Here is a 24,867-nt window from a genome sequence, read left to right as displayed (position 1 = left end):
AAAGACACACACACAGACAAACCTGAAGAAAAGCATTATGCACTGTAGAAAAACACCTGCATCGGTTAGAAGGCTAATTGTATTGGTTTTTAGGAGAGAAAAAGAAAAGAAGCTCATCTATATGCAAGGCCAGCTCTATTGCATAGAACTTCTGTAGTGCACTGATGCATGAAAAAAAGGCTGTGCTCTTTACCCTCATTTCAGCAGCAAAACATCCCGGCAATAACAATCGTAACTTACTTCCATGATTAGAACATCCTAAATATGTCTTTCACCAGCGACATCTGGTGGATCTTTTTGGCCTCCGGTGCAATTGGACTGTAACGTCTTAAAGTGGATTATATCGGTTGGCGATACGTCCTCAAATTTCCAGAGGTGGGATGAGTTCACACATGCCGTAAATCTTAACATTCGTGTCTCAAGGAGGTCTTAAGTCATTTTGTCATTGAGTCTCTAGTCTGTTTAGTTTTTAAGTCATCAAAACAGTGACTAGAGTTGACTCAAATCTTCCACCCCTATCAAGTTGATACGTTTTTGGATTTTTATTGAATTACTTTTTTTGTTGTGCTTTAGCCCTGACATGACACTTTCAGGTTTCAAATCACTTCATTACTTTAGGCCTGGCTTTCCTGCTTCCAGTACAAAATGGTATTGGCTGCTCAGGGACGCTGTGACACTAAACTAGCGTCGTTAGCACTGAAAAAACAGTGACAGCTACAAAGTTGAGCGCCTCTCAAGTTGTACAATTCAATGCAACACAAAATGGTGACAAATCTCATGATTTCAACTCATTGAGCATTTTCAGGCTTTTCTCCACCAAAAAAACATTCTAATTCCAGCAATACCTACAAAAACGCCAATAGGTGACGGCTATCATCCTCGTTGTTCCCTCTCCATTTGTCAGTTCGACTTTTTGCAAGGGTGAGTAGTTTATTTATATAATATATATATATATATTATATATATATAATTTTATTTTTTTTAACTGTAGTTATACAATCATCCATTTCATCTAGGCACTTTCTCTCATTAGGGTTGCGGGTGATCTGAAGTTTATCCCAGCTGACTCAGGTGACAGGCCAGGTACACCCAGGAATGGTCAACAGCCAATCACACGACAAATACACTATATACAAACAAGCATTTATACTGTCATCCACACTTATGGACACTTTACTTTTTTTTCTAACTGGCCTAACGTGACTGATGAGTACCCAGAAAACCAATGCCAACATGTAGAGAACATGGAAACTCCACACAGGAGGACCTGAGCTGGGATTCAAGCCGAAGACTTCTAAACTGTGAAACAGTCACTAACACTTTCCTTTTCCCTCTCTCTCTTACGTCACTGCCAGGCCTCTTCCAAGGGTGAGTAGATTTCCTTTCTTGAACTTAGATTTGCTTTTGTTGCACAGAGCAAAATGATGCCAGTTTTATTATGGCATGACATGCATGGCACAACCTTGTTGGATTTTTCATGAAGAGCGGCAGAAATTGGTTACGTGTGTTGGCATAAACTAACAAAAGAGCGACCTCTCAGTGGAAGTGACATGAACGGGGCAGACTTCAAAAAAGACCTAGAATCCGAGTGAATATCTAGAGAGGAAAAGAGCATCCTTTTCTCTGACAACTCTGACCAGTGACTAACCCAAATAGTTCCAAAAGCACCAAAATTCTGAGCTGACCTCCGTGAGCTTATTTATTTATTTTAAAACTTTTTGGTGATAATTGTAACACACCACGTTCCCGAGTGGTCATCAACTGACGGGAACTTCGGCATTGACGTCCTTGTCCGAGATCTCGTCCTGGATGTCGTCGGTGTTCCCTGAGTCGCTGCTGGCCGCGGAGCTAAACGACGGTGAGCTCCTGCCACCTTTGATCATGCGCCGGCAAGTCTCCATCTGCACGTCCAGGCCTCGCTTCATGCTGCACATCTCCATGTATTCGTGCAAGTGGCGGTTCATGTCACTCTTGGCTGTGGCCAACTCCATCTGAGTCCATCGCGGAAAGACACCAAACCAGAAAGTGGATCAAAAACAATTTGATTGTGCATTTTTCCGCATTATAATCTTGAATGTCCTATTTCTGAACAAAGATGCTATTCTCTACATGGAGATGCATCGCTTCACCCGACTTCTTTGATAGCAACTACTACCGTATTGGCCCGAATATAAAATTGTGTTTTTTGCATTGAAATCAGACTGGAAAAGGGGGTCGTCTTATATTCGGGCTCTAAACATTATACCCATTCACGACGCTAGATGGCGCCAGATATCATTGACTCCTCAGGCCGAAGTGAACACCTGCCACGAAGAATATATAAAATAAAAAATAGCGGTAAGAAGTAAAAGAAGAAAATAATAGAAGAGATAACAGAAAATAGAGAAACGTTGTGACAATCTGGAGAAAAGTGGGCCAAACGATCCTGAGGCGAAGTTATGATGTAATTTACATTTCAAAAACCAGAAGCCATTCATTTACGAATGTGATTGCACTTTAGATTTGAATGAGGCAAAATAACATGCTTTTTCTCTCAAATATATTTTTATAACAATTTGTTTAAGATGTACTGTAATTATTTTCTGTATAAAAATTAATTTGGTGTTCAAAAAAATCATTTTTCAAACTTGAGTCTTTAAAAAGTGGGGGTCGTCTTATAATCAGGGCCGTATTGTATTCGGGCCAATACGGTACTTTGCTATGGGCCGGGCAGGGCATTGGCATCTTCGAGCGTTCTAGATCAAGCACGAAAACATGGATACTGTTTCTGAAATTGTGAATACGCAAGGGGTTTCACTGTACCTCGATCTGTCCGATAGTCTTCTGGTATTCCTTCTCTCTGTTCTTGAAAAGGGACTCTGTTTCATTGATGAGGCTTCCGAGACTTTTGTCCTGGGAGTCCTTGGAGAGAACAGTTTGGACGTTAGGCTGATCAATCACCCACGGTCTGTCTTTCCTCAGAGTGGGGAGGGACTCACTGGTTCTGTGCCCTCGCCACCTCCATCATTCGGGAGCGCGATGGCACAGGACGGTATTGCCGTCATTGTCATGATGCCGCATGGCACGTTGTAGTTAGTGAAGTCCTCCCACAGCAGCAGCGTCTCCTCGTTCTCCTCCCATGTCAGACTGTCGCAGTCGTCGTCCAGGTCGAACGTCTCGCGCCTGGCAACAGAGGAGTTATCTGAACAGTGTCTGCATGAGATGAAGCGAGAGACAAAGAGGGGGGAAAAAGGAAGGAGGACAGAGAAAACTAGTAATGCAAGGTTAAGCAAAGATGACATGCATAGAAGAAACAGAAGTGTTAGTGATTCGTATAGGCAGTATTTAAAAAAAAAAGACGAGTCAACCAGGAGACCATTAGTCCCTTTTCTTTGATGCTCATGCCCATTAGGGTTGCGGGTGACCTGAGGCCTATCCCAGCTGACTTTGGATGAGAAAATGGCGTGCCAGGCCAATTACAGAGCAAATACTGTTTATCAAAAGACAATTTGGTCTTCAGTGAACCTAATATGCATGATTTTTAGTTGTGGGAAGAAGGCCGAATAACACGAGAAAGCCCATGCAAGGATGTATACATTATGCAAAGTCTACGCATGAAGGGAGAAGCTGAAACGAGAACCACAAAGTGCTGCCCTCTAATACAGTCGCTGGGCATTTAAATTTCCACCTCTGGATAATTCAATCTCCAATTAACAACTTCACTGTCTAAAGAAGTAGAATGATAATGTTAGCTTAGGCGTGCATCCAATCAGACCCGGACAGCATTCAGGTTCATGTGGCATTGAAACGGGAGTTTAGAACTCCTCATTAATTTCCCCCAAATTACTAACTAAAGATATAACAGTTCAGAACTGTATTTTCATGTGGCTATAATCAAGTGATTTAACCTTCGGATCAACAATGACGAAAGAAATAGGTTGACAAGTGAAGGTGCAATACTCGAAGGGGACACTAGAGAGAGTTGAGTGACCATCAACAACAAATCCATTCGCTGTGTATCACAAGACCAACTGTCTTGGTGCAGCGGTGTTCACATGGCTGTGGTGGGTGCGGGCATGTGAAAGTCACACTTACAACTGGTTTAGCATGCGCTTCATCTCGTCTGTGATATTGAGCGTGTCCTCCTCCAGAGGGCTGGGCTCTGCGTCCATGTTGGAAACATCTTCGTCGGAAACCGCTTTACGCTCTTTCCTTTTGCAGCCCACCGAGGCACCCTGCCAAAAAACACCAAAACATGAATAAACAACACTTCATGCATCAAATTGGGGTAACTGAAGGGTTGCTTTACTAAAAAGCCAACCTGAGCAGAAACCATACTGAGGCGGACTGATTCGGATTTCACACGTCAGCCGATGCACTTTCCAATAAAAATTGATAAAATATTAACTAGCCGACAGTTGATATGCTAACATATAGCAAGACAGCATCGCAAGTTCAAAAGCACCGAGGCATACAGATAACGAATCAACAGCTGGAACTCGTGTAGAATTGTTTTAAAGATAATTGATAAAAAGCTAACATGCCAACAGAAAGCACCGAGACTACAGGTCACCAATATACAGTATTTGAAATTGAGAGCTAAACTGTACTTTTTGGGCACTCACTCATTACTGTGAAGGGTTATCAATTTGATGTGGGCTTCTGAAATAAAATTACTCAAATTACCTTGAATTATGTTCTTGATAATTAATTATCTTTGTGAAGACTGATCATGTGTAATCTTTCACAATAATCATCACTAATATTCCAATTTAACATCAAAGGAGACAGATACATACCAATTTGCAACGTTTTATGAACTCCTGGAAGTATGATGACTTCTACAATCTTCCTGGCAACTAAATTATTATGTCCCTTCACTGGTGAGCTAATCATTAAGAACCGGGCCGCAGAGTATATGTGGCGCTACCTGTTGCCTGCGGGTCCCACGTTGGTGACCAAAAATGTTTCCCTTTTGATGTCATTCCGTTTTCAATAGAGTTGCTCTTTACGGGATACACACCGTCTCTGGAAGCGAGCTGGCGCTGAACATCTTCGACATGTCTTCCGAGTTGCGCTGCTGTGCCACATCGCACAGCTTGGCTGTGATGTCAATGCGTCTGCAGATGTCCATGTCCACCCGCCGTGCTTTCTCCTGAATCTTGGAGTCCAGGTCAGACATTTGCTACATGGGGAAGGAACACACATAGTGTGAACTCCATTTAATGTTGAATGATTAAACAATGACTCTTCATTGATGTTACTATGGTACTTTGTCCACTACATACATTTGATTGTTTTTAATATACACTGTATTTAAGATTAAATGGGTACAATGACAAATGCAGATTGGGTGAGTGTTTCAGGCAAGCGTACACTGAACCCCCGCCTATTTTGTGAAGCCCTTTTGACTCTTTTGTGATTCAGGGCTATACAAATACCGTACATGTGTTTTGACTTGACTATTCACCAATTTGCGTTTTTTTGTGGAGCCAACTATTTGCCCAAGCCGTTGCCAAAGCCCCGTCTAATATGAAAGTAGTAATTTGTCGATGAAGTATGTTGAATTGCTACATCTCGACAGAGATTTTACCAAGGTTTGGCGCCCATGCCATCTAATGTGAGAAGCGCATGGCGTCAAAGTTTTGACGATCATTTTTTTAGTGGCACACAGCAAACACTAAAAATAACAGAAAATAACAACTACTAAATACTAAATTGATTTTCTATAGCATTTTTTTACATTCAAAGAAACTAGTCACAAATAATATTGCACATTTCTCTTCATCACAGTCAATAAAGATGTTTCATGTGCAAAAATGCTTCTGCTCAGTGTCAGGTTCTGAATTTGTGAAGTTTTAAAAATTCACTACACTTCAGCTGTTGCTCAGTGCAGGCACATATCAACAGTATTTTAGGAGGAAATAAAGCTGAAGGCCACCCCAGAAATATTAAATTATTAAAAATAACTGATATATAAACAGTCAATAATTGGCTAATGGAATTGTTGTAAAATACAAATCTAATAATTTATTTTTCTGTGTGCTGCCCTCTACGGAAAACATTTGGAGACAGCTGATATTGAGAATTTGCCATGAAAACAAGAGATGTGGAAGCCCGATCATTTGGTTTCGATTTTTTTTTTTTTTAATTGGACTCGACAAACAGCAAAATGTATTTTGGTTTTAGAATAGGTTTGATTGGTCACACCACATAGCATAGGAGTATATTTCATGCCAAGTTGATTGAGTTAGTTTTTTTTGAGACACAAAACATCTCGAACACGACCACGTCTACAAATCAGTACAGACAAGACCTCTACAACAACATGACCTACTGCTTCCATACAACTTACCCGTCTCTGGATTTGGACATGTAGAATTATGAAAAGCACAGAAAATATATAAATATATTTATTAATAAAAGCCTCAAACAACAAATCAGGATGAACAAGGAAAGCTTTTAGGCCTATTTATCCCTGAGCAAGCACACACTGGGAGCGGCCCACTGCAGTACTTCAATCTTTTATCTCACTGGGAAGCACAGCTGGCAAGGAACAATACAAGCGCTACACAGGACAGGAAAAGGGCTTTGGGGAGCTACATCTCTTCTTTTTCAATGGAACATTTCTTGGATTTTTGCCTCTGCATTCTTCTGAAGACGGAATGGTTTCTCAGTTGAGCGCCGTCCGTGTGTGTGTGAGGGGGAACAACAGCAGTACGGGTGTGACGGTTGAATCAGTTTGCGGGTGCTTACGTCGCTCATGAGGCTCTTGAAGACCACAAGTTCCGCCTTTAGTCTCTCCACTTTGTCATTCAGGTCATCTTGGATCTCGGAGGACTCTTTGGCACGCTGAGTGGAAACCAGGGAATCAAAATTAGATAAACAAGGCCAAATGGGCCACACCGTTTTGTATAGACTATATCATGATGTGCAGCTCAACACTGTAAGACTCATTGTCATCATTCACTACAGTATTTTGACAATGGACGAAGGTATGGTGCTACCATAAACATTTTGAGTCAAGTGTATTCTACCTGAGGGCCGTACTGTGACACTGCTGTTGCTGATCCGCCATTTGCTACCATTGGAGTCTTTGCACTGAATGTGCTTTACCAGGTCTGCCATGCAGTAACATATCATTCTTTGTGCTAAAAGGTTATTGCCCCCGTGGGATGCCACTCAACCTCTTTTTTTGCTGACCACCAATCCAAACATGCACAATCGATGGAACCAAATGCAAAAAGAGGTCACCACGCTAGCTGCCTCTTCGGGACCGGGACCTTTGCCTCCAGGTGTGTTTACCTAACATTTTTTTATTTCTGTGAAACCTTATGGAGTGGTGCCACATGTACCGAGAGAGAGCATGTTAAACGAGATAAAAATAGAGGAATATGTTTGTTTGTTGTTTACCTATCCCATTTCTCAGTCAGAAAGTAACCTGCTAGCACATTTAGACTTTTTCTGCTGTTGTTCAAGAGATTTATTTTTGTTTTTTGCCATCCAAATGTCAACATTTAATCTAGTGCTATCCGACTATGACAGGCTGCTGACTAACAAAAAATATGGAGCTCCACATTTTTTTCCACTTTTGATGAAGGGATTAATTTTCACTTTTTGTCTCTGCGAAATGTTAGCATTTGGTGATTCTAGCGTCATTCTTTATGAACCAAGAAGTAGCCTGCGAGCTAAGTTATGATTGTTGTTTAATGTCATTCTTGTCAGACCAAATTGCCATTCGCCACAATGTAAGGAACACACTAATATTTTTTCTTTGTTCATTCGTCAAGTTTTATGGAGTTCTGTTTCATGGATTAGTCCCAGACTTTTAACAGTAAACTTTTTATGTTCGTGCATAGATATGCTTGTGGAATAAAACCTTTCTTTTCCAACCTGGTGCAGGGATTCCACCGCAGAATCCAGCAGCTCACGTTTGGACAGTTCCTCTTGCCATCTATGAACACAATACAAAGGTGGGTCAAGGACAGGGTTCCCGAGGGCGATGAGACAGAGGTAATGTCAAGTTAATACCGCGGTCTCTGATTACACAATAGCTTCGAAAGTGTGAACGTTTGCACGGGAATATTTGAGCCTTAAACACACCCAGTTCCTTTTGTGCAAGCTCAACTACAAGAAATTCAACGAATTAAATAGTGTAATTTGATTTAAAATTATCCCCTTCTTGAACCGTCCAAATGAAGAGCTAAGTTGTCTGGGGCTTTATGGCGGGGACAACCTAGGACACGATGGAGAGAAACACTGTGTCCCAGCTGGCCTGGAAGGCCTCAGGAGCCCCCGGAAGAGGTTCACCAAGTGGTTAAGAAGAGGAAATATGAGCTTCCCTGCAAAGGCTGCTGCCTCTGCGACCTGACCTTGGATACATTGAAGAAAATGAATTGAATGGATATTTCAAATGATCACATCATGGTTTCCGAGGGAGTCAACAATTAGATGTAGATTCTTCTAGATTAGCATGCGAAAGGTAACTGAAGTGTTGATGTTTAGAAGGAACACTTTACATTTCATACAATTTTTAGGACTGCCAAATTGTAGACCATCTGCAAATAGTTGCTTCGGGCATTTATCGAATCAATTGCTGCTTGGGAGGCGTGTTAACAGTTTTACACACACCAAAAAAAGCTTCTTTTTTTTTCAGGTTATCTCAAGTGAAACTCGAGTTGGAAACGAAATGTCAAAATTTTCCTCGAAAAATTAGCTTGGACCCGCACAACATTGTAGAGTGACCACATGTCAGTCGACCATAACACTAAGAGTTGTTAAAGACGTAGGGTACTTTATTACCCTACTTACCTACTGCAACCAGTAAATGCTTTGAGGGCAGCAGGTTGCTTTCAAACTGCAGTCCATTCTTTATGAGACATTGACTGACCCTTACACTGTCCCTAAAAATAACGCTGCAGACCTCATGGTGGCTGTGTGCTAAAATTGGCAGCACTTGTCTCTTTCCCCCTCCGTTGACACCTCCTATCACTCATCAACTGCAGCACGGCGGCCATACCCTCTGGCATACTTGTGGCTTTTAGGCAGTGGGCTGCATTATATTACAACACTGTGTGATGTGAGCTCACAGGCTGAGTCACACACAAAGATGTAGAGGTTGAGAATGGACAAAGAATGGACTGAGCCAGTGGCGTACAGTAGGTCACACGTGATCGTGAGTTATGATGCACAGATATTGAAACACAGGAAGGGTATTATTGGGCCAGTATGAATTTATAATGAATACACAGCAGTCATTGTATAAATAACCTGGTTTTATAACCCTTCTAATATTGTCTGACTGACTTGTGCTTGCGTGTCTCTTTCTGATTTCCAGTCTCCCAGCCGATGTGGGAGGTATGAACTGTATGAACTCTGCGAAGTGGCGCTTTGACAATTTGTATTGTAGTGCATCCGTCGTGAGTTCTGATGTCATTTCTAACTTCACGAATGGCACCACAATAAAATATGTATCGATTCAAACAGTATCATCCGGTGAAAATTATCCATTTAAAAACAGCAATGGTAGGTTCTGAAGACCACCATTGAATTCTAGAACAAACCCAAAGCTATTTAGCCATGCAGAGACGACAATGGCATGCTGGGAAGTCACTTTTGGCCACACAAGATGCGTCAGTGGCTTTTCACTTTCTCAACAAAACTTCGCCTTGTTCTCATTTCAATGTGCTCTGTCTAATTAAAGAGAAATCTTCCTTGGCAGAGTGTGAAGCTTTCTTAAAAAATAAAAAAAAAGCTGGCAGTGCCGCTTTAGGGAGCCCACAAAAACCACCACCCTCCCTCCTTTAGTCTGCCTCAGGACTTTGGCTCAGGTCTGGGGAGTTCAGAACATCACAAGGCAACAAAGCCAACATCTTGATTTTTAATCCTGTCTGCAATCCCCAAGAAGCGCAGTTCAAACGATCGGTGGACAGAGGGAAAGGCAACAGGTGCCAATAAATCTGAAGCTGTTTCATATTTCATCCATCAGTCATGGGCCTATCGAGTTTGACTGCAGGAATCCTCCCCAATGCTCTGAATTTTGGAGGAATCTCGCATGATGAGAGAGTGGGACCCACTTCTCATTTTAGTTCCTGGAAACGTGTTCTGGATGGTTTATACATGACATCAACCTTTCAGAGACCCCAGCATTCTATGTGAACACAACAGTGGCCACGTGAACATTTAATTTCCAGGAACTAATGTACCAAGAGGTTCCTAGTCGTGATGTCAAAGGAGCCTCAATTTTAGATCCAGTTTAATTTATCGAGCTCCTGTTTGTCGGGCGCCGCACATTCCGTGGGGTCAGGTTTATAAGTAAGTCATTACTCTCATAGAACTGTTTTGGTGTCATTTTCTTAGTGTCTGAATCCTGTTCCTGTCAACACGTATTTTGCCACTCAAGTTTAGTAGGCTTGATAAAGAGGAAGTTATGACTGAACCCAGAGCAAACATTACTCATGTTTTGTTCATATACAGTATTTTGCGTCTCTTGCTCAACACCATTGTGGACTATTGCGTGTCTGATCCACAAGAACTATTGCCTGACATCAGTTTTATTGGAATTTTCAGGGTTGAAAGAAGACCTTGCTTGGCGGGTGGAACTCAGAGTGGCCTGCATCATCAGAAAAACTTTTGTTGAGTTGTCACCCTTTCAACGGTGCTTTGTGACTATGTGAGGACTTGTCTATGTGGGAGTCTCCTTACAAGGACAAATATCAGCAGGATGCTCGGAGCCCGTCTTCCTGACCACGGTTCATATTCTCTGTAAGTTGCCTCCAGTAAATCAACATCTGTGTGCTACCTCTGAGCCTGGTGGAAAGTAAAATAGAACCAGACATAGCAACATTTGGCAGGCTAATATAAACCACCATCATGAAATAGAGCTATGGGTGCGCTCTGTATTTGATATTTCACAAAAGAAAAGCAGTTGCTGATGGTGTTGTGGTGCACTCGCCTGACTTGAATGCGGGCAGCGTCGGCGCGGTTCACACTCGGTGTGTGTTCAAGAAACAATTCACAACAACTGGCTGGCAAGCAGTTCAGGGTGTTCCCCACCTTCCAACACATCCAAAAATTCCCTAGACTATCTCTCTCTCTCTCTCTCTTTCTTTCTCTCTCTCTCTCTCAATCTATATGTATATACAGTATGTTCAGTTAGCCTTTTAAATGTTCAGTAGTTCAATTTCTCTGAGCCACTGTGTATGAGCAGCATCATTAACAACACAGAACAACAGCCTGTCATAAGGGTTTTTAAAAATGTGTTTCAAATGGAAAAAGTATTTTTTTTCCCCACAGCCTTATCTGGCCAGCAGCAACATTCCAGCAGTACAAAACTCCCCCATCATGTGTGTGTGTGTGTGTGTGTCTGGGAGTAACATTTGCACTGCATAGTTTTCCCCACAGGAGGATACGCATGTCTTGGCAAAGCGCACACATCCAAACCTGATGTTCTTAGGTGTGTTGCTTTTTATTTGGAACTTGCCGTGATGATCTCTGACCCTTCAATACGTCACTCGTTTCATCACAATGAACATGAGTGTTTACCTACTTGATATACCATATGATGCTTTCACTTGATGATATCTGGACTGTGCTAATTTTTTTTGGGGGGGGGGTGTCTTTAAATGCCGTTATTTTTCTCCTATGGTCTACATGTGTCAATAAATAAATTAAATCGGCCAGCCGATTTAACTTACCGGTATCCGTCAGTCCCTACTATCAAGTGATTTTAAGTTTGAAAAATGACTATATAAAAACGACTATAACTATTCAAATATTCTATTGGTAAAATCAATAAAACAGCATGTAGCACTGAAACAAATGTCATGAGAAAAAAATGTATTCATTTCAATGTCATGATCCTTGTGATGGCCGGTAACAGAACAGAGGAAGTGTAATCTGATAACAAGCATGGCTCAATACTGCAATTCATCTCAGAAGCATGAAGTCGGCTCTGACAAATCGCACATGCGGCGAAGAGTGTTGCCCTTTGCATCGTTGCTGCTCCTTAATGCGGGTTGTCGGCCTTTCCGTGTCACGCATGGAGCGACGCAAGGCTTTCCCTGACAAAAGTGGGTCATCGATTAAGTGTCAAGACGCTCCTTGTTCTATTACAGTCTCAGAGAGACGCCCAATAATGGGACGGATAAGGATGTCCAGGGACCCCTCGTCTGCCTGCCAGGGGTCTCTCATTGCATTTACTGTGCTGTACTCCACTCGCCATATGGTGTCCGTTAAGACCGCTGGCCTGCGTCCAAAAAAACATGCATGAGCAAACTGTACCACTTTGGACATGATGGCACAAAAGTGCCCTGGCACCTTTATCTCTCTGATGGTGTATTTGTTATTTTTGATACTGAGCCTAAAAGAACATTTCGTAGGAGCCATGCGATAATTCTATTGACAGCAATTACCTGCAATTACATGCCTTGACTGCGATTTGGTTGAATAGGTGTGTCACTAATTTCACCATGCCATTTTCCAGGAATGTTGTTTGATTAAAGAAGTGAGCCGCTCGGAGGTGATGTCACACATTTGTGCCGCAAACTCTTCCTGGGAAAGGAGTCATCCAATTTTGAAACGGTGAGTTCAAAACCTTCACTTTTCTTACGTTTAGTGCCACTTAGCAAAAATGGAAGCAAAATCAAATGGTCAGTGGGCATGTTTTCATCAATGCATCGTGGCTGAACACTTCTGAATGACAGATGATTCAAATATATAAATCTCTCTCTCTCTCTCTCTCTCTCTCTCTCTCTCTCTCTCTCTCTCTCTCTCTCTCTCTCTCTCTCTCTCTCTCTCTCTCTCTCTCTCTCTCTCTCTCTCTCTCTCTCTGTATATATATATATATATATATATATATATATATATATATATATACATTCATTCATTCATCTTCCTAACCGCTTGATCCTCACTAGGGTCGCAGGGGGTGCTGGAGCCTATCCCAGCTGTCTCCGGGCAGTAGGCGGGGGACACCCTGAATCGGTTGCCAGCCAATCGCAGGGCACACAGAGACGAACAACCATTCGCACTCACACTCACTCCTAGGGACAATTTAGAGTGTTCAATCAGCCTGCCATGCATATTTTTGGAATGTGGGAGGAAACCGGAGCACCCGGAGAAAACCCACGCAGGCCCGGGGAGAACATGCAAACTCCACACAGGGAGGCCGGAGCTGGAATCGAACCCGGTACCTCTGCACTGTGAAGCCGACGTGCTAACCACTGGACTACCGGGCCGCCCTTATATATATATATATATATATATATATATATATATATATATATATATATATATAATAATTTATCATACACAGTCATAGTGATTAAACTTAACATCTGTCCAGGGGGCGGAGCCAGAAATTTTCCAGTGGGTTGGCCAGGGAAAAAAAACACCTCGTTAAAGGGTTGCCAGGGATGGCGTGTTGTCATTCTTTATCATAACAACGTGTGCGTAACCTAGATTGTGACGATCCAACCTACACATTCCCAATTCTTTTGTTGTTGTTGTTGTTGTTGTTGTCCCTCAGGGGACGCAGTCATTCCTAGCAAGTGAGAGCTTGAGTGGGTCAAAACATGTCCAACAAGGTGTGTGGGGGTAATTATCTCCAACACACCCTTTCAAACTCCGATTGAATCATCATCATCATTGCAGGGACATGACTACCACGCAGATGAACAAACTAATGATTTAATCATAGTCAACAGCTGAAAAGTACAGTCAGTTACAGTTTGACTTTCAGCTGAGTCCTTGAAGTAAAACTATCATTTAAAAAGAACTTTTAAAACCTAGAAAGGGCCTTTATTTGTTTTTAAAGTCACCTAAAAATCACATTTCTCACACTTTGGAGTGCATAACGTACTTTGGTCATGCTACGACATGAAAGATCAAATTTGGGGGAGGGAGTGTGGGGAGAAAGGGAGGGTCCTTCCTTTCCCAGGAATTCACGATGTTCCTTCAAATTCAAAGCGCAAACAGGAAAAGGCCTGCGTGCATGTGCCACATTCAGCTAGAGCGCATGAAAAGAAGATAAAGGTGTTCATGTCTTGAATACATTTCATGAATGTGTAGGAGCAAATAACACGGTTACGACAAAAACATATTTTGAGTGTGTATCTCTCTCACACACACACACACACACACACACACACACACACACACACACCTGTGGATGACTTGACATGGCAACAGCAACTCCATTCAGGAGGTGTTTTCCTCTCATGACCGCAGTTATGTCGCTCAATCAGAAAGTACAGCCTGTCCCAATGAAGAGGACTAGGGGCCACACAATATCACTCTTATGTACTGGCCACATTATTAGTCTAATTGTGTTTACCAACCTTTACTGAACCAAGGCAAGGCACATATTTTATTCCACGTGAGAAAAACCAGATGTTAATAGGTCACTTATGTACCTCTTGCCATATAGAGGACAAGCATTTCATTGTTCTGCTGTCACTCCACGTCGCTGGCATAGATAGATGAACAAAATGAGATCATATGTAGTCATTAAATAGTTTTCCCCAACAGATGCGATACATTGGATAATTTCCTGCTGCACAGGGTGAGACCACTGTAAATTGCAACCACAATCATCTATCAGTGTCAATCAAAATTAACCGTTCGTATTACGTGATCTGAGCGGCCTGTTATACGTTCACGCTTAGCCGAAACTCCCATGATGAACAGTGCTGTCGAGAATGAATGGATGTATAACTGGAGGCGAACTCTATCGCGTGTTTTCCAACAAAAGTCAGTCGTGAACCACAAATTCCAAAACGTAAGATTGAACCGACACGCCATGACCTGCCGGTTATTTCATTTTCAACGAAGGTTCTTGTCATCACATTTGGGAATAATCATTATGACAACACAGGAGGTGAATGCACTTCATCCCACTCCGCATGAAGCTTTCTAAACACCCCCGAGGAGAAGAACATCTGCTGTAGTTTGGGGCATGTAAAGCCTTCGGAGACTTTCTCTCCCAGACGCAATCTTGCAGTGACATTACACAGTTGCCAAACACAATCACGGCCGCGCCTTGCCCAGCAGCATCTCTCACAGAAAAAAAAGGTTTTAGTATAATACAATCGTCCTGGAGACAAGCATGCAGCATCAGCACACGCAGCCGTTTACATGGGGATTTAAATCTGAATAAGGTCTGATTAAGTATTTAGTGGCGGGAGTTAGCTGAAGTTGACAACAAATGGAATTGCTGTGCATTAGCAACTCGCAAACAACTTATTTTTGTGTGTCTCCTAGGAAAGTCATTTCATAAGGCACAGATGGCATACTGTATTTCATTTGTTTACAGCCATTTAATTGATGTCAGTTTATACATGACAAAGATTACGACTTGTATACATAACTTTTTAATGGGTAAAAGCGTGCCAAAAAAACATATCAGAATCCCTAAACACTCCCAACGTCAGAGGTGGAGACTGGAATGGCAGAGTCACATCTAAGTTGGGCTTATTTTAAAACTACTTTTACACAAAATGAAATAACAGCACGTAATGGAGGGAGTAAAAATGTTTAATTCATCGGAGAGACTTTTTATGTGCTGTTGTTTCGGTTCGAAACACAACTAGAACGGGCTCAGCAATTAACTTTTGAAATGTCTCTGTGTGGAAAATAGAGTTGAGGAAGTGACTGCTTTATTTCCAATACCTCCCAGAAAACTTGTTTGGACTCATCTAAGAGAGTGCTACTGTTTTGGTTAGCAACTGACTTTAAAAGTGATCAACTGTCATGGCCCTGTACGGGAAACTCATTTAGACTTTACACTTTACTTCATCAAAGAGACTCGTGATGCGACTCCATAGGTTCTGCTGTTTTGATTAGCGAATGGGCTTCAAATTGGCTTTACGTGTGTTTGTGAACTATTGCGCCTGTACTGAAAAGTGGACACTTTCATTCATCTATCAAACTTGGGGGCCGCTATGAGGAATATTTAAGTGTTTATGCACAAACCAACTACGTTGGCTGAGGTAAGACCATTAACGGCTCGGCATGTGGTCCCGTGCAGGTCAGTAGCGCAGACAGATAAGCCCATTTTGGAGGATTACCTTTTTCATATGTTCACAGGACGACAAGCGACTCAGACACCTGCGGCACGCAGAGCAACATGGCCGAATACGATTGGACAATCCCAAACAAATTACATTCTGTGACTCACACCCACAAAGCAGGCGATTGACTCTCGCGCCTATAGTCTGTATAGACTGTAAATTTCTGGGACAAATAAAGGATATCTTAAATCTTAGTCAACTTGCTGTAATGGAAAAACCGCAACTCATCGAGAAGCAAGGTTTTGAGGCGAAACATGCACAACTGTATTTATTTTTTGAACCCTGGAGAACCCACGTGGTCAAATTTGGCCCCTATAAATTCTGCTACTCAAATGTTACCCTTAAATCCCAAAGGTTCAAATTTGGCCCTTATCCTAAATTAGGATTAAGGCATTGAATATTTGAAAAAACATATATTTTGGTGTTCAGTGAACATAGAGCAGTCATTTCATTCATCATTTTCCAAAGAAGAAAAAGGTTCTTGGGTTCTCCAGGTTAAATTGTATTTTATTTTATTTTTTTGCACCACAAGCAGCACCGCGAGATTCTTATCAAAGAAGCGGATCGCCGTCGTGAATATACTTTATATTACCAAGGGTGCTTTTGCATGTTCATCCATCCATCCATCATCTACCGCGCCGGGTCGCGGGGGCAACAGCTTTAGCAGGGAAGCCCAGACTTCCCTCTCCCTAGCTACTTCTTCCAGCTCTCCCCGGGGGATCCCGAGTCGTTCCCAGGCCAGCTGGGTGACATAGTCTCTCCAGCGTGTCCTGGGTCTTCCTCTGGGTCTCCTCCCGGTGGGACATGACCGGAACACCTCACCGGGGAGGCGCTCAGGAGGCATCCGAATCAGATGCCCAAGCCACCTCATCTGGCTCCTCTCGATGTGGAGGAGAAGCGGCTCGACTCTGAGCCCCTCCCGGATGACTGAGCTTCTCACCTTATCTCTAAGGGAGAGCCCGGACACCCTGCGGAGAAAACTCATTTCAGCCGCTTGTATCCGCGATCTCGTTCTTTCGGTCACGACATGCTTTTGCATGTTGGAAACATGAAATTGTGCACCAGATTCAAGGCTGTCACTGTTCATTTGCATAATAAGCATTTTGTTTTTATTTTGTTTTTCTCGGCACAGCGGTGGATAGGGCTTGAGGCGTGATATGTTGCCTAATTGGAAGCAAGAGGAAGCGGTGCGTTTGTTCTCAACACAGCCACTCCCGTTCCGCACACAATCACTGAAGTGTTTCCTTTGTCACCCCGCCGTCGTCAGCCGCGCCTCTCGACCTAGCTTGACGTTAGCTTCCATCATCAGACTGACTCACTATTTTTTTGTGAATGGATGAGCTGGATGAAAAATTTGGATCGCAGAATTTGGCGCATAAAATGCACATAAGCTTTCGCACGTGCTGAAAATTAATTTCTGGATTTTAAGCGAATGGGACCCAAGTGGCTCCCATGTTTACAACCAAACTTAACCATATTAGCTAAGCTCGTGGTAAGAATTCACATGAGCATCCCCTAACTTTGCACAGTAGTGACTTAATATTTTGCTATTACGTCTCATCATCTAAAAAAGAAATGCCGTGCACTTAAACAAAAGGGAAAAAAAGGTGTACAACAGCGCAAAAAGAACCTGTTGATAAGAAAGGAAAGATGGCATTACGAGTTTGGCAATATTTGGAATTTTTAATAGGTTGAAATGAGTTTGAGAGTTATTTTTTTTCTAATGCTGGCTCAATATTTCTATACAATATGGTGTATAAGAATGACTGGACTTGGCAACAGGTTAGTTTCATGTTGCAACTGTTATGACAGCTTCGTGTTAAGTCTTGTTTCCATATTTACAAAATACGTTGCTCTAAACACATATTTCTATTTAGATTTGCATGCTTGAGATATACAGTATTCTTGATTTTCAGTGCAATTGTTGACAAAATACAATACTCTGTATTGACCATGTTTTCATTTGTTTTTTTTAACTTTTTCATTATGAGTTAAATATACTGTATGCTATAGTGCAAATTAAAATGACCCAAATTCAACCTTATTTTTCCCCTCCTGGTTCTTTTTTGAAATTAATAATAATAATAATGATTCAATCATTTTCGAAAGACATGTGAACTGAATTATCATACATTTTTCAGCCATATTACCCAATCCTAACATGCATCCAGCATATACTGTACTGTCGCTGAATGCAATTGTTTTCTTTTTTAACAAACAGAAGGTAGAAACAACAAAAGGTCTTTCTGAGGCCTGAGCTCAGCTTTGTACCAGGCAGGAGGTGCTCCAGGACCAGCCGGGACGGAGCTTGAAGCCTCCAATGCGAGGGGGAAAGGCTTAAGAGAAAATCCCTTTCCTGAATAGAACTGCCTGGATTATCGGCAGGGTGGCAGCAGGTTTAAATTCAGACCCTTTTGCTGTGTAACCATACTCGGCTGGCAGTTTTCCCTCCAAAAAAGATGCTGAACGTTAAGTTAACCTCTCAAAAGAACAGGAAATTAGTTTCTTCACTCAATTCGCCGCTATTGATCAACACAAATAAACAGCTAAAATCAACCATATTCAATAATTCATGCAGGCAGAAAACAGCCAGGAGGCAAGCGGTGAGCAGACTCGAGTTCACGACTCACTATTTCCTACCATCTCACTTTTTCAATACAGCAAGCTAAGCATTAGCCGTAGAAAGCAATGATGACTGTATTTAAAAAAGTATATCTGGTCAAAAACTGAGAATATTTGACGGTTTGCTTATCTCAGATTGTGAGTCCTGTCAAAGCCACTACGCAAAATGAATGACTGCATATTGAAAATCACACCCATTAGGCCACAGCGATATCAGCTCGGCTGTCCGTGTTAAAAGCAATAGGAGTCTTGCTCAGGCATGACTAAAAATAGTCACATCACGCAAAAAGAAATTGTCGCTAGCCCTTGAAAATCCATAGACCACATCACATTAGTCCTGGAAAAACAACCACAAAAAGCTTCAAGGTAGACATTATGCTTCAAACTTTCAACAAGTGAACGCACAGATTTGTTGCGCCACCTGTTTTTGCCTGTGACTATCCATCAATGGTGCAGAACAGGCGTGCCCAAGCTTTTTTGAGCGTCAATCTACTTTTCATTTCAACCAAACGGCATGATGAATAACGGCGGGGCAACGTACGAAAGAGAAAAATAGATTAAATCGTTTTTGAATTTGTGAAAAGGAAATCACTGCCTATCTTAGTTAGAAACCTGACCTGGAGACACTTTTGCAACATGCGCATATGTGCGTGTACCATTTTAAAATGCTTCTCCTGGCACACCAGGTTCCCATTCTTTGCCAGTGTCATTGTTAAATTGTCCATTAAACAAACTTTGAATGAGAATAATCAATCAATTTGTAATGAAGTGAAATTGGATCATACTTGACAATCCTTCCAGTGAGGAAATCAACCATCGGCAAAGTAAGGAGTTGCACTCTTGACTTTAGTGATGTGTTTTACGACATGGAGATAAACTTGAGTTGAAGAAACGGAAGTCCGTCTTACAGTGAGCGTCCCCCGGTTCGATTTGTTGCTCTTGTATGTCATGTAAAAAGTCTTGCTTGGTGTCAAGACTCTTTCCAACGCACCCATATGCTGGCTGCCACTTAAATTCATTGACCGCAGCGTGTGACATTTCGCACCGATGTCAACAAACTGACATGGAACGCGCACATTGTCACACATTCTCCTGACACTTTTTTGCCACCCACCAGCATTTGCCTTGTTAGCTACGCTGTGTGACTTAGGAAGCCTGTCCTTGGGGCACTTTTAATTTGCGTTGTCGTTTTTGCCTGCAGCTTTCTTGCATTAGCCCGTGTGCCGCTATACATCTGGGGTTATAAATCAGCAGCTTTGTTGTCAGCCCTCGAAAAAAAAATCATGTGGGTTACCAGCTACTGTGACAAAACACTTGTGGGAGGACACGGTATGATGCGGCAAAATGAAAAAGACGTCAACGTCCTGGCTGCTTAGCGTAATGTAAGCGATACAGTCAAATAAATATCAATTGCATCCACGGATAAAATTTATCAGAAATTTACATTGCATGTAGCCAAACACATCATATCTAATAACCAGCTATAAAAAGACCAGGCTCCCTGTTCTACTAAGCCATGAGTGTCAAAGTCATGGCCCGGGGGCCAGATCTGGCCCGCCACATCATTTTATGTGGCCCCCGAAAGCAATTCAAACATGGCAAATTCCATGAAGCTTGCTAAAATATGAACCAAAATTTCAAATTCTCATATGTAATAAATGAGAGAGACATTGTAAGCATTGTTTTGTTGCCAAACACCCCATTACAATCACTTCAACAATAGTTCCATAAACTATTATTCTTGACTTCTTTATACGATTTCAATTATAATGGACCTCCAAGGAAAATGGTACCTAAAACGTGGCCCGCAACGAAAATCACTTTGACACCCCTGTACGAAGCTATCTCCTCCCCCATTTTTCGTATATTCGCCCACAAACCATAAAATTAAACATACCGTGTTTCCTCATATCGCTGCATGGGCCGTTTGTTTACTTAACTGCAGATGGGAGTTGGGGGGGTGTTCAAACAGACTCAAGAGTTCACTTTTTACTCAACATTTGCGTCAATGAACTGACATGATTTACAGTTAATACCTGTTTTTTTCCCCAAAACAGAAAAAGGAGGCATCAACTTGATGCCACGTCTTTATTTATCTAAAGATGCGGTGCATAGTTCAGGAAATGCAGTATTTCTTTTTCAGAAACACTTGGGGGTTTTTTTTTTAGTCTTTTCGTTAGAGGTGAAGGGGTTTTTAACTCTCTCTTGGTAGATGCTTGTTTTATTTTGCAACAGAGTTCAAACGAACTCAACACTTTATTGAATTGTCATAATTAAAGTTACAGCTGTTTTAAAGGGTTGAATGAGGCATCTATTTCAGGGAGGTGTTTATTCTGATCTCTCTTTCTCTCTCTCTCTCTCTCTCTCTCTCTCTCTCTCTCTCTCTCTCTCTCTCTCTCTCTCTCTCTCTCTCTCACTCTGTAATCTCCATGCCATCCGATCAGGATGATGACAACCCTGCACTCAACAAGACATTCTAGATCAGGGATGGGCAACTGGCAGTCCACGACCTCACTCTGAGTGGCCCCTGAATTAATTTTCCCATAAAGAAACAAATATTTTTTTAATTTTACAAATCCAATAGATTCTTCAGAAAACACTACTAGATATTCAAAAGGGGTTTTCTATAAAGTGGGGGAATGGGAGGGACGGGGGAAATCTCGGAATAAAATGGATTTTGCATGCGTACCTAATCTTGTGTCCCGTGAGTGAGTGTGCTTCACATTTTCAAGGCGACCAAAAGTGCTGAAAAGTAAACAAGCTCATACGTCACTGCACAAATGCAGGACTGAAACGGTCCAGGAATGCAATCCATCCATTGCCTAGTGTGCCTTGCACACACATGGGGGTGAGGCAACGGGTCCGAGCATCCTTTACAAAGCAAGCCCGCATGACGCAGGTTTTAGGGGAGGGGATGGTTTTGTGGTGAAGGAGGAAGGAATGGCTATGGACATTCCCCCCCCCCCCCCCACCCCCATGGTAAAAATGTAAGCGTCTATTTGAGAGAGTCATTTATTTTTCTTCACTAAAAACAGCACACAATATCTTAGAGAAATGGTCAGTGTATATGGAAGTACGTTCCTTCTATTAAAGAATCACTTGCTTTTTTTTTGTTCTTAATTAGGCATCTGAAAGAATGTTTAAGTGCTTAAATGTGGGCTGCCGTGTTGTTTTAAGATAAGATAAGATATCCTTTATTTGTCCCACACTGGGGAAATTTACAGCCTCCAGCAGCAAGAATATAGGTAGAAAGAAGAAAGAAGAAAAAACAATTTTAACAATCGCCTTGAAATGGGTTTCACAGTTAATGCTTTCATCTCCATCTATAAAATGAGATATGTTCTGTTACTTTTTCCTGGAAGAAAAACGTGAGACGCCTATTTGCGGGAGGAATTAAATTTCTTAAATTGATGCAGTGTATATTAGAAGGACAGTCTTCCATTGACTAGGTGGTTGCTTTTCTGTTTTTTGTTTGTTTGATAAAGTCTACGCATCTATTTGAGGGAAGCGTTTATTTGACGAAAGAGGATGACCACAATTCACCTCAAATCATTTGTCCCAGCAGGCTCACATTTTTGGTCAGGAAACAGTATTCAACGATAAAAAATTGTGGAACTCAGGGAGTGGTCTGGACAGGATATTCAGTTTCCCATAGGGGGTGGGGGAGAAGGGGGGCGCTTATGCTGACATTCTATGTCAGTGAGTCAAAGTCTGACATGGGAAATCAGCATTGGTCATCACTGACCTCACAGACTGTTCAAATGCCTCCCTATTTGAATCATGTCGGCAAACATGTACAGCACGGACCACTTTGGCCTGCTTCCCGGCAAGCCCGTGCCAAATGGGCCGCAGGTGACGCCCGCCATTGGGTGAGACTGGGACGCTCATTCCGAAAGGAAACTCTTCATAGGTGACGGAAAATGTGTCCATATTTAAGAGTCAGCTCTCATTTTGACTTCAATGTACAGAGAAGACCCTAGTGTCCCTAATTACACTTTGCTGCCAATCACACCCTCTTCAGAATGGACAAAAATAACCTACAAAAATAACCTACTAACCTCCATGGATGGATGATGGATAGAATGGGTATAAAGTCTACACACTCCTTGCAATATAAAAAAAATTAAACCATAAAAAAAATTCGCAACTCCTATAAAAAGTGCACACCTTCTTATAACTGGAATATAAATGTTCAGAATTCACTAATCACATGAGAACTCATATTCAATAGGAGTCAGCACACATCTTCCACCATCTTAGTGATCCTTAATAAATCAAATTCAGCCGTTCTTTGTCGGCTTTTCCTGATATTTTATTTGCTTTCTATCAAAAGCCTCAGGGTTTTGTACGTACACTGACTAGTATTAGGAACTGTTCATATTTTCTTACACCTTGACTACACTCCCAGTTACCCCTAATGAAACACGGCCCCAAAGCATGATGTGTTTGCAAACAACATACCTTTTGGCCAAAAGGTTTAACCTTGGTTTTATCGGATTATAACTAAATCTCCTTAGGAAAAAACGTTTTTCCATGCGAAACACATCATAGAAGCTGATAATACATTCTGTGGTATGCTTTGGATCCTAAGATGATACTCCTTGTTTTGAATGCGAGTATTTCCCGGAGGGGGATGGATGCCTCAATAAGGGAAGTCTTTATTCACCTTACGCACTAGGTGACTAACTGTTCCTCTCCACAGACAAATAAAAGATGATGTGGTCTGCTTTCGATCATAAGCTATCATCCCTTCCCGCAAATTAATAGATACCGATAACTCCGATAACGCACGATGGGGAATGCTTTGGATGTCAGAGCTGGTGTGACACTCACCTCCTCTTATATTCGTCCCTCTCCCGCTTCACTTTAGCCAGCACGTTGTAGATCGCCCTCAGCTCCGGCGTGATGGTGTCTATCTGCACGCCGACCCCGTCCGGGTGCGTCCACGACACGCCGGGCCCGCTCAGCGTCTCCAGGCGCTCCCCTTGCTTGCGCACATGGGTGAAGGACCAGATCGTGCCGGGCAGCCTGGACTCGCCCCCTCCGTCCGTCTGCACGGTCACGTCGCGGCCGTACAGCCCGCGGTAGTGCGGCCTCTGCAGGGCTTGCTGCAATTGGCTCTCCAGCAGCCGGTTCCGGCGCTCCAGTTCGTGGACCTTGGCTAGGAAGCAGCGAAAGCGAAGGTTGAGGGTCTTGAGGACGTGGATGTTGGAGCCCAGGTCATTCCGCAGGGCGTTGGTGCCCGCCGAGGGCGCGTTGGCGGCCGTGGCGGGTGCAGCATCCGGGAAGAATAGCGAGCTCATGTCGAGGAAAAAAAAGACGACAACAAAAAAGTCAAATAAAAGGCACCGATGGCATCATGATCATCACCATCCAGTGGAGGGTCAACACATTTGACGCAGACAAGCTTGACAACTCCCCGTCCTGCTCCTCCTGTTTGTACGAACAGTCGTCACACAACTACCGGACACATTCTCCTCCTCTAAGCCGTCTGCCGTGCTCTAGAAGCGGTCGCCACGGCCCTGCTGAGGCCGCCTTACCCTCTCCTCTGAGCGGCGTGCAAAGATCATGTTGCACGCCGCTTGAAAAAAATATCTATATACAGTATTCACACACACGCACACATATCCAGGCCACACCCCCTCCTTCTCCTCCTCCAATCTCGGTTCACTCCCTGTCTGATGCCATGGGACATGCACAATATTGGATACACATTCACCCTTATCGTTTTGCTAGTTTTAATTAATTCGAAATACAAATTAGTCGTTGGATAGTTTTAATTCATTTGAAATACAAATTAGGCGGGCTTTTTTTCTTGTAGCTCTTATTTTTGTCAAATATTTTTACATTTAATAAACATTTTTGATCTTTTCATAAACTGCAAATTATAGTATTTAGCTAGCTTTTAGCGTGATGTAAAAGCAATTGTGATTCCATGAGTTTGTATTTCTTTTTCAACATTTTAATTTAGAACTAAGGTTCAGAACATCACTTGATTGTTTCCAGTCTTGCTCATTAAAGTGATATTTGAACTTATTTTTAGTTTATTTAAGATAAGAAAACCTGTATTTGTCTCACAGTGGAGCAATTCCCAATTTACAGCAGCAACATTATGAAATTGAGAAATAGAAGAACAAAACTTATATATATGTATAAATGATCAAATAAAAATCTAAGCATATTAGAAATGGGTGGG

The 24,867-nt window shown here is 42.2% G+C and overlaps 1 protein-coding gene across 2 annotated transcripts; it reads right to left on the bottom strand.

Moving 5' to 3' along the window:
• Positions 1–1,583: 1,583 nt before the first annotated feature.
• iffo2b (intermediate filament family orphan 2b) lies at positions 1,584–24,294 on the bottom strand. 2 transcript variants are annotated; one of them, XM_052075701.1, is made up of 8 exons: positions 23,505–24,294; positions 7,873–7,933; positions 6,736–6,831; positions 5,003–5,164; positions 4,075–4,214; positions 2,979–3,192; positions 2,803–2,901; positions 1,584–1,991 (listed from the first exon to the last, which is right to left on the bottom strand). In XM_052075701.1, exons 1-8 carry the CDS (start codon positions 23,972–23,974, stop codon positions 1,758–1,760), a joined length of 1,476 nt encoding a protein of 491 aa, XP_051931661.1. In that variant the 5' UTR covers positions 23,975–24,294; the 3' UTR covers positions 1,584–1,757. The 2 variants fall into 2 exon arrangements, with proteins under 2 accessions (XP_051931661.1, XP_051931662.1); XM_052075702.1 differs by having other exon boundaries at positions 2,979–3,162; positions 23,505–24,293.
• Between the last annotated feature and the right edge of the window lie 573 nt (positions 24,295–24,867).

The sequence above is a fragment of the Hippocampus zosterae genome, chromosome 9, assembly GCF_025434085.1.
Source record: "Hippocampus zosterae strain Florida chromosome 9, ASM2543408v3, whole genome shotgun sequence".
Taxonomy (NCBI): Eukaryota; Metazoa; Chordata; class Actinopteri; order Syngnathiformes; family Syngnathidae; genus Hippocampus; species Hippocampus zosterae.
The sequence above is the reverse complement of the archived record's forward strand: the minus strand, read 5'-3'. Positions and strand labels throughout refer to the sequence as shown.

Bases quoted from the DNA above. Each gene is read 5' to 3' on its own strand.
- iffo2b (XM_052075701.1), bottom strand. From the start codon at position 23,974: ATGAGCTCGCTATTCTTCCCGGATGCTGCACCCGCCACGGCCGCCAAC. The intron at 7,934-23,504 runs GTGAGTGTCACA...TTGTGTTCATAG, and splicing joins AGGGACGAATATAAGAGGAG to ATGGCAAGAGGAACTGTCCA. The intron at 6,832-7,872 runs GTTGGAAAAGAA...GTTTCCACTCAG, and splicing joins CGGTGGAATCCCTGCACCAG to CGTGCCAAAGAGTCCTCCGA.